At 43.5% G+C, this 17533-nt stretch overlaps 1 protein-coding gene across 6 annotated transcripts in view; it reads right to left on the bottom strand.

Annotated features, from left to right (window-relative positions):
* LOC126470826 (heat shock 70 kDa protein 14-like) overlaps window positions 1-17533 on the bottom strand; it is a 605676-nt gene that overhangs the window by 32643 nt on the left and 555500 nt on the right. For 5 of the 6 annotated variants that reach the window (XM_050098842.1, XM_050098839.1, XM_050098840.1 and 2 more), the window contains exon 6: window positions 10377-10635. The exons of the other annotated variant lie outside the window; for it this stretch is intronic. In XM_050098842.1, coding sequence (XP_049954799.1) covers window positions 10377-10635 — 259 coding nt within the window. The remainder of the gene's footprint in view (window positions 1-10376; window positions 10636-17533) is intronic. 6 annotated transcript variants of the gene reach the window in all.

The raw sequence follows: 17533 nt of genomic DNA on the forward strand, positions 1-17533 counted from the left end.
AATACGAGGGCCGTTCAGAAAGTAACCTCCGGTTGATTTAAAAAAATACACGAAGTTAAATAAAAATATTTTAATATATACATCTTACAACTACATCTTTGCACTATTTTTCTACATAGTCTCCATAGCGATTGAGGCACTTATCGTATCTCTTCACAAGCTTTGAAATTCCTTCTGCATAAAAATCACCCGCTTGTGCCTGGAGGCAGCCTGTGACCGCATCTTTGAGCTCTTCGTCGTCATCAAACCGCTGTAACCCGAGCCATTTCTTCAAATGCATGAAGAGGTGATAATCACTTGGCGCCAGGTCTGGGCTGTAAGGTGGATGATTGATAACGTCCCACTTGAAGGACTCAAGAAGGGCCGTTGTTCTGCGAGCAGAGTGAGGACGGGCGTTATCGTGCAAAAAAACGATACCGGAAGTCAGCATACCACGGCGTTTGTTCTGTATAGCCCGTCGTAACTTTTTTATTGTTTCACAGTACACGTCTTGATTAATGGTCGTACCACGTTCCATGAATTCAACCAACAACACCCCTTTGGCATCCCAAAACACCGTTGCCATCAGTTTTCTGGCAGAAAAATCTTGCGAGGCTTTTCTTGGTTTGGTAGGCGAATTTGAATGTGCCCACATCTTTGATTGTTCTTTTGTCTCAGGGTTCACGTACTTAATCCAGGTTTCGTCACCGGTCACGATTCTGTTTAACAATGGTTCTCCTTTGTCCTCATAACGTGACAGAAAGTCTAATGCAGAGGCCATTCTTTGAGTTTTGTGGTGGTCGGTAAAAATTTTGGGCACCCATCGTGCACAGAACTTACGGTAACCCAATCTTGCTGTCACTATCTCGTACAAGAGAGTCTTAGAAATCTGTGGAAAACCAGTAGACAACTCCGACATTGAGAAACGTCGATTTTCACGAACTTTTGCATCAACTGTCTGAACGAGTTCGTCAGTCACCAATGATGGTCTACCACTCCTCTCTTCATCATGAACGTTTTCTCGTCCACTTTTAAATAAACGTACCCATTCACGGACAGCTCCTTCACTCATAACTCTTGGTCCATACACGGCACAAAGCTCACGATGAATAGCTGCTGCAGAATATCCTTTGGCTGTAAAAAACCTTATGACAGCACGCACTTCACATTTGGCGGGGTTTTCTATTGCAGCACACATTTCAAACTGCCACAAAAACTAAACTAGCGCAGGTACGACGTTCACTCGACCACGGCTTGATGCCGACTGACCTGTTGAGTGCGTGAACACACAGATGGCGTCGCTACTCCCCCCACAACCCGCACTGTGACCAGTCGGAGGTTACTTTCTGAACCGCCCTCGTACATAATCTTTCTTACCTGTTATTCCTGTTAGTCATTTATTTCAACTCTGGTAATCTGAATCTATGGATTTTGCTAGTAATTATAACAACGCTGAACATTTGCAAACCAAATCAACCACATAAACAAGCAGCAGTTGGCATTCACCGGTTCGGCTTTATTCCGCTCAGCTTGTATAGCCCCGTCCCGTTTTGTCTGGAGGAAAGTTCATGTCTAGATGTGATGAGGATTCCCCTGGCAGAGATATCACGTACACTATGCACGCATTCAAAAATCAACTTAGAATGTGTTCAAAAATGTCCAAAAACCAGCAGAGGTGCATTTCAAAATCATATGAACAATCGACAGACCGACGTGCGCTGGATGCTAGGTGCTTTGTAAAAGAAGGTTTTTTCCCCCTCAAGAATATGAATCTGCCCTCTCCCCCCGCAATTGTTGCCTGGTTCAGATACAACTGTTTGCCGCCCCCCCCCCCCCCTCCACTAGATCCAGGACTGCTGCGCACCCGTGAATGTGGCAGCTTGGGCGCGCCAGTAAAATTTTTCCAGGTACCCCATGTGGCTGGTTGCTGCTACTGCTGCTTGCACAGCCAACAGCCACATTCCTGTAGCCAGAAGCGGGAGAAGGTATTACTCGTACGCGTGTGCATGAGCCCGCTTGTAACTGCTTAAATGAATCTAATTTAAACAGTTGTGACGTCACACTCATCGCAGGCAATTCGTTGTTATGAAGCATTGCATAGTCTTCCTACAGCCTTTAACACATTTTGCTGTTGACAGACGCTTGTACGTGCACTGTGTTATTTTATATGGCGCATTTCGTTTGCAATTTAAGTTTTATTTTCATTTTTTTCTCTCGTTCATGTTTTAATGCTGCAGTATTATTCTGGAGTAGCGGGATACAGTAATATCCTTTGTTAGAGTATTGGTTCTTACCAGTCAAAGTTACACAAATTTAACTGGAAACTAAAAAAACGAAAAATTTCCAGAATTCTAAAAAATTCCCTGGTTTTTCCTGGTTTTCTCCCGGATGAACAAATTCCCGGGTTTTTCCCAGATCTCCCGGTTGTCCCGGGTCGTATACACCATATCTTACAGATTGGGGAAAACAGCAACAGTATAGAAGATGCCAACATAAAATATGTTTAAGATCAGGTCAACTGCTTTTGGAATGGCAAGGGAGTGACAGACTGTCTGACAATGCCAGTGTCAGCTTCTGACATGAAGAACCACTTTCAGGATTAAAAATTTGTGAAAAGTGGACTCTATAAATGACAACTGATGAATTGTGCATTACCAAATGTGCTCCACATCATTGCCCTGGAAGAAGATGGCAAGCAGATATTTTGCCTGTTGTTGTTGTTGTTGTTGTTGTTGTTGTTGTGGTCTTCAGTCCTGAGACTGGTTTGATGCAGCTCTCCATGCTACTCTATCCTTTGCAAGCCTTTTCATCTCCCAGTACCTACTGCAACCTACATCCTTCTGAATCTGCTTAGTGTATTCATCTCTTGGTCTCCCTCTACGATTTTTACCCTCCACGCTGCCCTCCAATATTAAATTGGTGATCCCTTGATGCCTCAGAACATGTCCTACCAACCGATCCCTTCTTCTGGTCAAGTTGTGCCACAAACTTCTCTTCTCCCCATTCCTATTCAATAATTTCTCATTAGTTATGTGATCTACCCATCTAATCTTCAGCATTCTTCTGTAGCACCACATTTCGAAAGCTTCTATTCTCTTCTTGTCCAAACTATTTATCGTCCATGTTTCACTTCCATACATGGCTACACTCCATACGAATACTTTCAGAAATGACTTCCTGACACTTAAATCAATACTGGATGTTAACAAATTTCTCTTCTTCAGAAACGCTTTCCTTGCCATTGCCAGCCTACATTTTATATCCTCTCTACTTCGACCATCATCAGTTATTTTGCTCCCCAAATAGCAAAACTCCTTTACTACTTTAAGTGCCTCATTTCCTAATCTAATTCCCTCAGCATCACCCGACTTGATTAGACTACATTCCATTATCCTTGTTTTGCTTTTGTTGATGTTCATCTTATATCCTCCTTTCGAGACACTGTCCATTCCATTCAACTGCTCTTCCAAGTCCTTTGCTGTCTCTGACAGAATTACAATGTCATCGGCGAACCTCAAAGTTTTTATTTCTTCTCCATGAATTTTAATACCTACTCCGAATTTTTCTTTTGTTTCCTTTACTGCTTGTTCAATATACAGATTGAACAACATCGGGGAGAGGCTACATCCCTGTCTTACTCCCTTCCCAACCACTGCTTCCCTTTCATGCCCCTCAACTCTTATAACTGCCATCTGGTTTCTGTACAAATTGTAAATAGCCTTTCGCTCCCTGTATTTTACCCCTGCCACCTTTAGAATTTGAAAGAGAGTATTCCAGTCAACATTGTCAAAAGCTTTCTCTAAGTCTACAAATGCTAGAAACGTAGGTTTGCCTTTCCTTAATCTTTCTTCTAAGATAAGTCGTAAGGTCAGTATTGCCTCACGTGTTCCAGTGTTTATACGGAATCCAAACTGATCTTCCCCGAGGTTGGCTTCTACTAGTTTTTCCATTCGTCTGTAAAGAATTCGTGTTAGTATTTTGCAGCTGTGACTTATTAAACTGATAATTCGGTAATTTTCACATCTGTCAACACCTGCTTTCTTTGGGATTGGAATTATTATATTCTTCTTGAAGTCTGAGGGTATTTCGCCTGTTTCATACATCTTGCTCACCAGATGGTAGAGTTTTGTCAGGACTGGCTCTCCCACGGCCGTCAGTAGTTCCAATGGAATATTGTCTACTCCGGGGCCTTGTTTCGACTCAGGTCTTTCAGTGCTCTGTCAAACTCTTCACGCAGTATCATATCTCCCATTTCATCTTCATCTACATCCTCTTCCATTTCCATAATATTGTCCTCAAGTACATCGCCCTTGTACAGACCCTCTATATACTCCTTCCACCTTTCTGCTTTCCCTTCTTTGCTTAGAACTGGGTTTCCATCTGAGCTCTTGATATTCATACAAGTCGTTCTCTTATCTCCAAAGGTCTCTTTAATTTTCCTGTAGGCGGTATCTATCTTACCCCTAGTGAGATAGGCCTCTACATCCTTACATTTGTCCTCTAGCCATCCCTGCTTAGCCATTTTGCACTTCCTGTCGATCTCATTTTTGAGACGTTTGTATTCCTTTTTGCCTGTTTCACTTACTGCATTTTTATATTTTCTCCTTTCATCAATTAAATTCAATATTTCTTCTGTTACCCAAGGATTTCTACTAGCCCTCGTCTTTTTACCTACTTGATCCTCAGCTGCCTTCACTACTTCATCCCTCAAAGCTACCCATTCTTCTTCTACTGTATTTATTTCCCCCATTCCTGTCAATTGCTCCCTTATGCTCTCCCTGAATCTCTGTACAACCTCTGGTTCTTTTAGTTTATCCAGGTCCCATCTCCTTAAATTCCCACCTTTTTGCAGTTTCTTCAGTTTTATTCTACAGGTCATAACCAATAGATTGTGGTCAGAGTCCACATCTGCCCCTGGAAATGTCTTACAATTTAAAACCTGGTTCCTAAATCTCTGTCTTACCATTATATAATCTATCTGATACCTTTTAGTATCTCCAGGGTTCTTCCATGTATACAACCTTCTTTCATGATTCTTAAACCAAGTGTTAGTTATGATTATGTTGTGCTCTGTGCAAAATTCGACCAGGCGGCTTCCTCTTTCATTTCTGTCCCCCAAACCATATTCACCTACTATGTTTCCTTCTCTCCCTTTTCCTACACTCGAATTCCAGTCACCCATGACTATTAAATTTTCGTCTCCCTTCACAATCTGAATAATTTCTTTTATTTCATCATACATTTCTTCAATTTCTTTGTCATCTGCAGAGCTAGTTGGCATATAAACTTGTACTACTGTAGTAGGCGTGGGCTTCGTATCTATCTTGGCCACAATAATGCGTTCACTATGCTGTTTGTAGTAGCTTACCCACATTCCTATTTTCCTATTCATTATTAAACCTACTCCTGCATTACCCCTATTTGATTTTGTGTTTATAACCCTGTAGTCACCTGACCAGAAGTCTTGTTCCTCCTGCCACCGAACTTCACTAATTCCCACTATAACTTCAACCTATCCATTTCCCTTTTTAAATTTTCTAACCTACCTGCCCGATTAAGGGATCTGACATTCCACGCTCCGATCCGTGGAACGCCAGTTTTCTTTCTCCTGATAATGACATCCTCTTGAGTAGTCCCCGCCCGGAGATCCGAATGGGGGACTATTTTACCTCCGGAATATTTTACCCAAGAGGACGCCATCATCATGTAATCATACAGTAAAGCTGCATGCCCTCGGGAAAAATTACGGCTGTAGTTTCCCCTTGCTTTCAGCCGTTCGCAGTACCAGCACAGCAAGGCCATTTTGGTTATTGTTACAAGGCCAGATCAGTCAATCATCCAGACTGTTGCCCTTGCAACTACTGAAAATGTCTGCTTAAAGGCAAAATTCATGGAAATCCCTGGAAATTTAATTACTGTGTAATTCTTCCTTTGAATCACATTGATATGAAATGAAACCTTGTGCTTGCAGTTTAGTATGGAATCAAAGTGACAACTGATGCAATAGCACTCATTGTCCTCCTCAAAAACCACAAAGAAAGGAAAAGGCAGATAATAGATTGCAATGTACTGTTCATTGTAATTTGAGAGAGAGAACACAAGCACAGATATGATCAAAATGAGGAAGGAAATAGGACAAGCTTTTCTGTAACGAACAATCCCAGCAAATGCTATATCTATTTCAGAGGGGGAGAGGGAGGGACTATGACAACCCTAAATGTGGATGGCTCGATGTCGATTTGAATTCTGGTCCTTCTGAATATGAATCCAGTGTGCTAACTACAGTGTTCCCTGGTGCAGGGTGGAGTGGCTACGAGCCAGCAAGGTGCAAACAGGCGACGGAGGCGAGGTGGGAGCCCGAGAGGTTCCAGGGAAAGGCAGCTGCAAATCTAACAAGTTCTTACATTGAGGCATCTCAGCTGCTCGATAGACTCTATCAGTGGCCAGCTGGCCACTGAATTCCACTGTGCTGGCTGCTCACATTCCACACAATACTGATGCGGCTTTTGCCCCGAGCGTTTGCAGCATGTTCTTGACGATGCTGTGTGGCCCCGGCTGACACTCAGCTGAGTCACAGTAGGGGATGCCTACCATGTGAAGATGCCTAGTGTGGATAAGTGCTGCACTCTGAGCAGTGGTCAGCCATGCTACTGGAGATAACCTGGTGTAGTCCACTGCAAATTGGGACTAATTGTGGGGAGGGACTTAGTGTATAGAGCTGTTGTCCATCTGTGGCCTCAAGCCAGTGACTTTTTATTGGCAGGTCCACGTGGTATCCTCATTTGGCAAAACCCTGTCGCCCCAATTCGGCTGCAAGACTAAGAATAAATCCATTACAAGAATTACTTGTACTTATTGTCAATAGCAGTGCACCATTCATTCATGCATATGCAGCACTATCAGTCACGTATCCAAAAAAATCCACTGCCACTGTCAGTTTGGACAACTGCCTTGCCCTTTGCTGCATTAGTATATGCAGTACTGCTGAGTTCACTGTTTCAACAAGCTAACCTACATCAAAACACTGCACTGGCCTTGTTGAATTATTACAGTGACAACATCCCGTGCTCGCCTGCTTTCATAGCTGTGGCAATGCACTGCTCAGATTTACTCTAATATGGCCATACATAAGAGTTGTGATAAACATAGGTATTTAAAAAAAAAAATCCAACCCAGTGGGTCAAATTTAGTTTTTGTGGGTTTTATTGTTTTTTCTATTTTTCACATTGACGATAGTTCAATTAAAATTCCTATTATTAACTTATTCAAAATGTAACCAATTCTTACAATTACTTTATTAGGCCCCTTTTCTTGCCCTGCTACCACTGCATCCATTGAGAGGATCTTCTCCACCTACTGGCTTGTTTGGTCAAAATTAAGAAATAATTTAGGAGAGAAAGGACCTGACAAATTAGTGAAGATCTAAAAACATTCTGCATGCTTCAAAAAGAATGTACTTTACATTCATTATTAAAGTTTTTTTTCTGGTAGTGTACATGTTATTTATCTGTGTCTCTTATATTGCAAGAAACGTTAAATACAATATTAATTAAAAAATTCTTCCGATATTAAATAGTTGCCTTTACTACATACGATGGCTTTTTTGAATTTGAGTAAGGCTAACTATATTGTGTTATACTACTTTACAAGCACCCCCCAACCCCCTTACACACACACACACACACACACACACACACACACACACACACACACACACACACACACACACACACGAACAAGACGCACCATTTTCATATCACACTACTTGTTTGTACAAATTACAAATAAATTTTATACCCAAAACAACTAGCAAGTTGCTGACGTGTTAGATACGGCATCAAATCTTTCTTACTAAGCTGCTTATTGCTATTTGCTTAGAAGTCTTCTTTTTGCACTTGTTTTCACTTCTGGCAATTTAAACCTTCATGGCTTGTCCCAGTGCTTCCTTTTTTCTTAATCCTAAATTTACACCTACTCTGCATTCACACTACAAAGTTATACTCTCACTCTCTCTTATGCTCTATGGATCCAGTCTACTAAAACCTGGAGTATTGGTGGTTTATGCTGATGACTGGCTCTCCACCTCAAAAGAATAAAAGCTACATGCACCAGAGTCAGAGCCACTGTGGCACTTGGTACTGCAGCACTCACAATCATTGTCATATGTCGTCATCCTTCTCTGAAATGCTCTACGTGTTGCATTAAGTGCTTGGCTGAAATGACCCCCTCCTGCACAGCAATAAATCATTCCAGGGAATGGATTAGGTCAGGTTCTAGAGTTTGATTAACAAATTTTACATTCTGCATTGGTAACAACTCTAAAGGCACATGCGGCAATTACAACTTTGTCTGTGAGATGTTCAATTGCACAATTCTTGTAATTGTGGCTAGTAGATGGAAGGTTCACCCTATGTCGCATGTAGTAACATTTACTAATAACCTACTTACCTTTTTAAAGTTCAATCCGTCTGGCCTCCATGAGCTTCCCCTGACTTCTATGTATTCCAAAGGCTCGATACGTGCTCACAAATCTTCTGCACTGAGGAAACTTTATAATCTTCTCACACCATGATGAGCTGCTATGCAATTACAAGAGGTGGTTTGCTAGCCTCAGAGCATACAGTGGAGCTGATCATAAAAGGTTTGGTGGCTAACACTATTTCCGCATGATTGACTGCTTCACAGGTTTTCATCTAGAATGACTGAGCATACTGACACATCACACAACCATAATCAACTTGAGATCACGCAAAATGCACTATAAAAAAAAAGAGCTCTTAAGTTCTGCCTACTTCCCATATTCTGTGACCAACATATCTAAAAATACTGAGTGCTTCCAGAGTTCACTCATTTTGCTTTCTTACATACAGCAGCACAGCTTGCGACAGACTAATCGGAGCTGAAAATCTTGACAATTGAACTGAAGCAGCTAAGACATATGAACTAATATTCTCATTTATTTGCCTTGCACTTGCTGCTGGTATACACTAGACAGCAATACTCATGGTAAATAAAAGAAGAAGTGAAGATTAGGGTCTTATAGCCCACCAATGACAAGGAAGTGAGAGTACGAGCTCAGTGTATGCAGGTATCGGGAACGAAATAGCCCACATCCTTTTCAGGGGAACCGTTCTGGCATTTGCCTACATTTATTTGGAGAAATCACAGAAGTTTAAATTTCACACTGTGTCCCGGATGGTTCAGTGGTTACTGCACCTGTCTAGTATGCAGGAGAGCCCAGATTTGAGTCTCGGTCCAGTACATTCTCGCTCATCGCCACCAATTCCACTTAACGTCCTGCGGCAGCTGACAGCAGTTATCCCCCTTCAATTTACATATAATTTTTCATAGCTGCAGATTCTGCACCGTGGTGTCTGTTCTTTTAGGCAAACATTATGCATTCACATATTCTGAGAATTTACACACACACACACACACACACACACACACACACACACACACACACACACACACACACACACACACAGTGTTTCCTAACAGGAAACATAGGTAAGTGACAAGAACTGGAGAATAATGTAAAATCATCATCACCACCACCACCACCACCACCACCACCACCACCACCACCACCTTGCATCTGTGACATACAATGAAGAGCCAAAGAAACTAGTACACTTGCCTAATATCGTGTGGAATGTGTGGTTCATCCATAAAGGAGACCAAGTATAGAATACTAGTACAACCCATTCTTGAGTACTGCTCGAGTGTCTGGGATCCCCACCAGGTTGCATAAAAGGAAGCATCGAAGCAATTCACAGGCAGGCTGCTTGGTTTGTTACCAGTAGGTTCGATCAACAAATGATTATTACTAAGGTGCTTCGTGAACTGAAATGGAAATCCCTGGAGGGAAGACCACATTCTTTTTGTGAAATACTATTGAGAAAAGTCAAAGAATCAGCATTTGCTGCTGACTGAAGAATGATTCTGCTGCCATCAATGTAGTACATTTTGCTTAAGGACCATGACAATAAGATAAGAGATAGTACAGTTCATATGGAGTCACGTAGACGGTTGCTTTTTCCCTTGCTCTATTTGCAAGTGGACAGGAAAGGAAATGATTAGTGTTGGTACAAGGTACCTTCTGTCATGCACCATAAGATGGCTTGCCGAGTACGTATGTAGACATAGAGCTTGAAAATTCAACTGCCTTGAATCACTGACACAGAAGAGCAATACAGTATAATAAAATAAAAAAAAAATTAGAAATAGAACATGAGCATTATCACAAGAAGAAACACCTGACTCAGAATTGTTACACAGTGCAAAAAGGAATGGTAAAAGGGAGGGTTGGGGGCACGGAAGGGTATGAGGGATTGGGGAAGGGATGGAGAAAGGGTGATGTTGTAAAATGGTAGTAACTCTACCAGATGACTCACCTTGTTTATGTCTCTGCAATCGATACCTGCTTGGCTCAGTGCTTCTTCTATGGGGGCAGTGCACATTTTCACAGCTGCACTAATCAAATTTTCAAATCGTGCTCTCGTCACATTGTAGCTGAAGTCTGTTCCTTCGCACAGAGACTCAATAAAACGATGAGCTGTACTCATTGTGGACAAAATGTGTTTGCACTGCTCTGCAGCATTGTACAATTTAGCCATAGCACGCTGACTATCATTTGGATCCAACTTCCATTTTCTGCAATAAGAAGAAAGTATTATGTTTAAATGGCCCACACATATTGAATAATGGTATCACTAGTCAGTGTTCCTTCTTTTATTAAAAAATTGGAAAGCGAACAGTTAAGGTTGTTATAGTAGTTTTTCACCACAACAACTGCTCAGTTTTTGATGTGTTCCAATAAGAAACTCTATAGTAGAATTAAGGGAACTGATAATTACATATCAAAAAGATAGATTACTACTCACCACATATGGGAGGTGCTTGGTGGCAAACAGGCACACTGAAAGAAGACTGTTTGACACTGTAAGCTAAAATACTAAGTCCTTTGTCAGATGTAGACAATCTCTCTCTCTCTCTCTCTCTCTCTCTCCTCCCCGCCCCCCCTCCATCTACACACTATGGCCCAATGTCTCCACTGTTTAAAAATACACACATTTAGACTGTATCTCTTAATACATGGTGTTCTGCATTTATTGTAGCACCACAAAAGGCAGAGATGACAAAAAGGGGGAAAAAAATGAAAGGGCAAAACTTAATTGTGTGCTGGTTCACAGCCACCATAAGAGGCTCATACCAATTGATAAGACCCAATGATTTAACAGGATATTTAAGGTACCTAGATTAAAAGACAGCCAAGTCCATTTCTTTTGAACATGGACTTCCAAGCAGAATTAAAGCTTCCATAAAATGAGTACACGTTGTTAAGTAAAACGCAATAATATCCTTCAAAATCAATGATGAGTCTATTCAAAAATAACGCCAAAATTGCATTTCAATGCAAAACACCCAGTTTCAGAGACGATCGCTTCAAAAACTAGCCAACTAACTGTAAAGTTCTTACAAGTCAGTTTTACAGGAGACCATGTTCATATAAGCAGACACCTGACTGCACATGAGCATGGAAGACAGTGTTGTTCGGAAGTGGATTTTCTTTAGTTTTGAGTCTAAATATCCTGATATCTGTGACCTGATTTTATATAGGTTACAAACAAATATTCTGTTATGGAATATCATTCATATAAGTGATAAAAACATTCTCTTCCCTGGAAACTGGGGGGGGGGGGGGAGGCAGGCGATAGTATATAGAACACTTGTGAGACCCATTATTGAGTACTGCTAGAGTGTTTGGGATCCACATCAGGATGGATTAAAGGAAGACATCAAAGCAATTCAAAAGCGTGTCGGTAGATTTGTTACCAGTAGGTTCAATCAACATGAAAGTATTGCAGAGATACTTCGTGAACCCACACGGTAATCCCCGGAGGAAAGCTGGCATTCTTTTCCCGAAACACTACTGAGAGAACTTAGAGAATCAGCATCTGCAGCCAACTGCAGAACAATTCTACTGCCACCAACATAGCATCACATATGGACTGCACAGACAATGTAAAAGAAATTAGGACTCGTATGGTAGCATATGAACAGTCATTTTCCCCTCACTCTGTTTGCAAGTGGAACAGGAAAGCAAATGACTAACATTCGTACAAGTTACCCTCTGTCAGGCACCATTAGGTGGCCTGCAGAGTATGTATGTAGATGCAGAACAGAGGAGGTTGCAAGGTATTATGTTATTTCTTTCTCAGTACAGGAAATTTTAAAGACCAACATAATTTTTTTAATTTTCGTTTCTTCTAAAAATACCACGCAATGCCTGCTCCTAGCAGCTGACTATCTGAGCAATTTAGACAGAAGTCTGGCACTGAACATAATGTCCTGGCTTTGAAGGTGTCTTTCCTGTGGTGTTACCACACCATTGGCATTTGTAGCACCACATTAGATTGGGTACCTAAAGTTTTACTTTTAGTATAATAAATAAAACCTTGATGAGTTCTAGGATAGCCAACTGAATGTTACGATGAAGGCAACAGTTCTCTACAGTTCACCATTCACTTACATCATCAAATTCCTCTCTTCTGTTATGCTTCCGATTCCCCACTACTTTTTCAGTTCAGCAGTGTCAATGTCCATGACGTCCCTACAACTTACAAGGCCTTATGGTAGCTGAGGGTATCGTGTTTTTCTACTCCACAACAAAGACATTCTGACAAGATTGTGCCTTTCAACAATGATCAAAGTTCAATTTCCTGGTGCAGTTCCAGAGGGTTTTGGTGACTGCTAATGACCCACCCGTAACGTGGAGATATTTCTTTCGTCTTAGTTGGGATCCACATGCATTCCCACAAACAGCTTGGGTTCTGTACAGTCCACCCAGATAGAGAGCACTGACTGCCTATGTAGGTGTTATCAAACTACGGTGTGGCAGGTTCACCTGAGGTTACCACTAACGACCATTTCGCCTCAATGGTCATCCATCCCATCAGCACACATCTATAAAGTCTTTTCTTCTTCTTCTTTTTTTTTTTTAGAGAGAGGGAGGACATTATGTTTCAATTGTCATAGCCATGTAGTGTACCAATTAAGTAAACCTGGCACAAATAATGCTGGGCAAGCCAGTAATCAACAGACTGCACAAAGAGTGGCCTAGTTGGTTGGTTTAAAAGAGTGAGGAAGGGACCAAACTATGAGGTCATCGGTCCACTGTTCCAAAGGAAACAATGCCACAAGGGTGAGAGTAAGACAATGAGACAAGACCAAACAGAATGAAAGGAAAAATGGCAACGACTGAAGGTCAACACACTTAAATGGACAAAAGGGGACAAGAAAACCACAAAGACGCAAAAAACAGGTAGAAGATCTTAAATCAAAAAAGCACGTTACCATGGCTGGCTGACAATGAGGATAAAAAGGAAAAGCCAGCCACTCTGCAACACATTAAAACCCCCACCCTGAAAGCACGAGGGTGGAGGACACACAGGGATGAAGGACATGTGCTAAAACTTGGAGAAAATGATAAAACACACCCTCAAGAATAAAATGTAAAACTAAAGCTGCTGTTGAGGCATTATTGCCCAACACTGAAGGTAGGGTGCTGGGAAGGTTAAAAGTCCGCTGCAGAGCGGCGGAAAGTGAGCAGTCCGGCAAGAGATGGACGACTGTCATTTGTGAGCCACAGTGACACTGAGGTGGGTCATCACGAAGGAGGAGGTAACCATGAGACAGCCACGTATGGCCAATGTGGAGCCGACAGAGAAACACAGAGTCCCTGTGAGAGGCATGCACAGAAGTCTTCCACACATTCGTAGTTTCCTTAAGGGCATGCACAGAGGTCTTACACACATTCGTAGTTTCCTCAAGGGCACGCAGCTTGCTGTGCGTACTGAGGTTATGTCATTCTGTCTCCCAAAGCCACAAAACCTTGCGGCGTAATACTGAGCTCAGGTCAGTTTCAGAGAAGCCGATCTCCATAAGCGGTTTCTGCATAGCCCGTTTAGCCAACCTGTCGGCAAATTCATTGCCTGGGATTCCTACTTTACCTGGGGTCCGGACAAACACCACTGAATGACTGGACCATTCCAGGGCATAGACGGACTCCTGGATGGTCGCTACCAAAGGATGATGAGGGTAGCACTGGTCAGTAGCTTGTAGACTGCTCAAGGAATCAGTACACAGGATAAATGACTCACTTGGGCATGAGTGGATGTGCTCAAGAGCACGAGATATGGCCGCCAGCTCTGCAGTGAAAACACTGCAGCCATCACGCAAGGAATGCTGCTCTATATGTCCTCCGTGACCATAGGCAAAGCCAACATGACCATTAGCCATCGAGCCATCGGTGTAAACCACTTCGTGGCCCCGGTACATGACGAGAATCGAAGCTGCAGCCTAGATGTACACGACTGAGGTGTTCGTGAATGAACCTCAAGTGTAGGTGGTGAAGGTAACAACTGAAGTTCAGACAGAAGGGTCTGAACACGAACTGCAAGTGTAAGCCCTGACCTGGGCCGCCGATGCAGGAGATGAACCGCCACGGGCAGGAAAAGGAGACCGAAATTCAGATGCGCAAGAGAACTACAAACGTATGCAATGTAACTGGAGAGCAACTGTGCACGCCTAACCTGCAATGGAGGGACTCCGGCCTCCACCAGGACACTATTCACCAGACTCGTCCTAAAAGTGTCTGTCACTAGGCAAACGCCACAGTGGTGCACTGGGTCGAGCAAACGCAATGCTGAGGGTGCAGCCGAACCATAAACCAGACTCCCTTACTCAAGGCGGGATTGAACAAGGGCTCTGTAGAGCTGCAGTAGCGTACAGCGATCTGCACCCCAATTGGTGTTGCTCAGGCAGCGAAGGGCATTGAGGTGCTGCCAGCATTTCTGCTTAAGGTGACTGAGTTGAGAAAGCCACGTCAATCGGGCGTCAAAAAACAGTTCTAAGAATCGATATGTCTCCACTACAGTGAGTGGATCGACATTAAGGTGAAGTTCTGGTTCCAGATGAACAATACAACACCAACAGAAGTGCATTATACACGACTTTGCGGCCGAAAAATGGAAACCGTGGGCTAGAGCCCATGACTGCGCCTTGTGGATGGCACCCTGTAGGCACCACTCAGCAACACCAATACTGGTGGAACAGTGTGAAATTCAGAAGTCGTCTGCATACAGAGACAGTGGGACGGATGGCCCTACAGCTGCTGCTACACCATTAGCGGCCACTAAAGATAGAGATACACTCAATACGGAGCCCTGCGGGACCCCTCTCTCCTGGAAATGGGGCGAACTATGGGAGGCATCAACCTGGACACGGAAAGTATGAAGTGTCAGGAAATTTTGGATAAAAAAACAGGAGTGGGCCTCTGAGACCACACTTGTATAATGTGGCAAGGATATGATGTTGCCAGGTGGTGTCATATGCTTTTTGTAAATCAAACAAGATGGCACCTAGGTGTATGCATCTGGAAAAGGCTGTTCGGATGGCAGACTCTTGGGACACAAGATTATCAGTGTTAGAGCAACCCTGGCGGAAGCCGCCCTGGCATGGAGTCAGTAGACCACGTGACTCCAGGAGCCAACACAACCACAGACACACCATACACTCCAGGAGCTTACAAAGAACATTGGTGAGGCTGATGGTCCGATAGCTATCCACTTCAGGCGGGTTTTTACCAAGTTTAAGCATCGGAATGATGGTGCTCTCCCACCACTGGGATGGAAAGACGAGACGCACCAGATCCGATTGAAGATGACAAGGAGATGTCACTTGTAGTCAGATGAGAGATGTTTAATCATCTGACCATGGATTTGATCTGGCCCAGGAGCTGTGTCAGGGCAATGTGCAAGGGCACTGAGGAGCTCCAACTATGTAAATGAGGCGTTATAGGGTTCACTGTGGGGTGTAGCGAACGAGAGGGCTTTCCTTTCCATCCACCGTTTAAGGGTGCAAAAGCGGGGGGGGGGGGGGGGGGGACAGGAAGATGGGGAAGTGGTCACAACTGCACAGGTCGTCATGTGCTCTCCAGTGGATAGATGGGAGACGTCCTGGGCTGCAAATGGATAAATCAATGGCTGAGTAACTACCATGAGCCACAATAAAATGTGTGGTGGCCCCAGTATTTACGAGGAAGAGGTCGAACTGAGACAGTAAAGCTGCCTTGGCCACTAAGCACGGTGCCACCCCACAAGGGGTTATGGGTGTTAAAATATCCATAAAGTAGGAAAGGTTTAGGGAGTTGATTAATCAGTGCAGCTAATACATTCAGGGGTATTGCACCATGTGGAGGAAGATATACATTGCAGACAGTTATTTCCTGTGTCGCCCTTATGCTGACGGCCTACTGAGTTTAGGACATAAATGCAAACTCCAGCTGACACATTATTATAGTTGCTACGGTTCCTGTAATATCCCTTATAGCCATGGAGGGATGGGGTCCGCACTGCCGGGAACCAGGTGTCCTGGAGTGCAATGCAGATAGCAGGTGTCAAGCTTAACAGTTGCCGTAGCTCAGCCAGGCGGTGGAAAAAGTCACCGTGATTCCACTGAAGGATGACATCATGAGACTGGGAAATCAGTACCCAGAACAATCACCTCTGGCCGTTATAACGGCCTTGATATGCCTGGGCATTAAGTCAAACAGAGCTTGGATGGCATGTACAGGTACAGCTGCCAATGCAGCTTCAACACAATACCACAGTTCATCAAGAGTAGTGACTGGTGTATTGTGACGAGCCAGTTGCTTGGCCACCATTGACCAGACGTTTTCAATTGATGAGAGATCTGGAGAATGTGGTGGCCAGGGCAGCAGTCGAACATTTTCTGTATCCAGAAAGGCCTGTACAGGACCTGCAACATGCGGTTGCGCATTATCCTGCTGAAATGTAGGGTTTTGCAGGGATCGAATGAAGGGTAGAGCCACGGGTCGTAACACATCTGAGATGTAACGTCCACTGTTCAAAGTGCCGTCAATGTGAACAAGGTGTGACCGAGACGTGTAACCGATGGCAGCCCATACCATCACGCCGGGTGATACGCCAGTATGGCAATGACGAATACACGCTTCCAATGTGCTTTCAGCGTGATGTCGCCAAACACGGATGCGACCATCATGATGCTGTAAACAGAACCTGAATTCATCCGATAAAATGATGTTTTGCGATTCGTGCACCAAGGTTTGTCGTTGAGTACACATTCGCAGGCGCTCCAGTCTGTGATGCAGCGTCAAGGGTAACCGCAGTCATGGTCTCCGAGCTGATAGTCCATGCTGCTGCAAACGTCGAAGTGTTCATGCAGATGGTGGTTGTCTTGCAAACGTCCCCATCCGTTGACTCAGGGATCGAGACATGGCTGCATGATCCGTTACTGCCATGCGGATAAGATGCCTGTCTTCTCGATTGCTAGTGATACGAGGCCACTGGGATCCAGCATGGCGTTCCGTATTACACTCCTGAACCCACTGATTCCACATTCTGCTAACAGTCATTGGATCTCGACCAACGCGAGCAGCAATGTAGTAATACGATAAACTGCAAGCGCGATAGGCTACAATCCGACCTTTATCAAAGTCGGAAAAGTC

This window comes from Schistocerca serialis, chromosome 3 (genome assembly GCF_023864345.2).
Source record: "Schistocerca serialis cubense isolate TAMUIC-IGC-003099 chromosome 3, iqSchSeri2.2, whole genome shotgun sequence".
NCBI lineage: Eukaryota > Metazoa > Arthropoda > Insecta > Orthoptera > Acrididae > Schistocerca > Schistocerca serialis.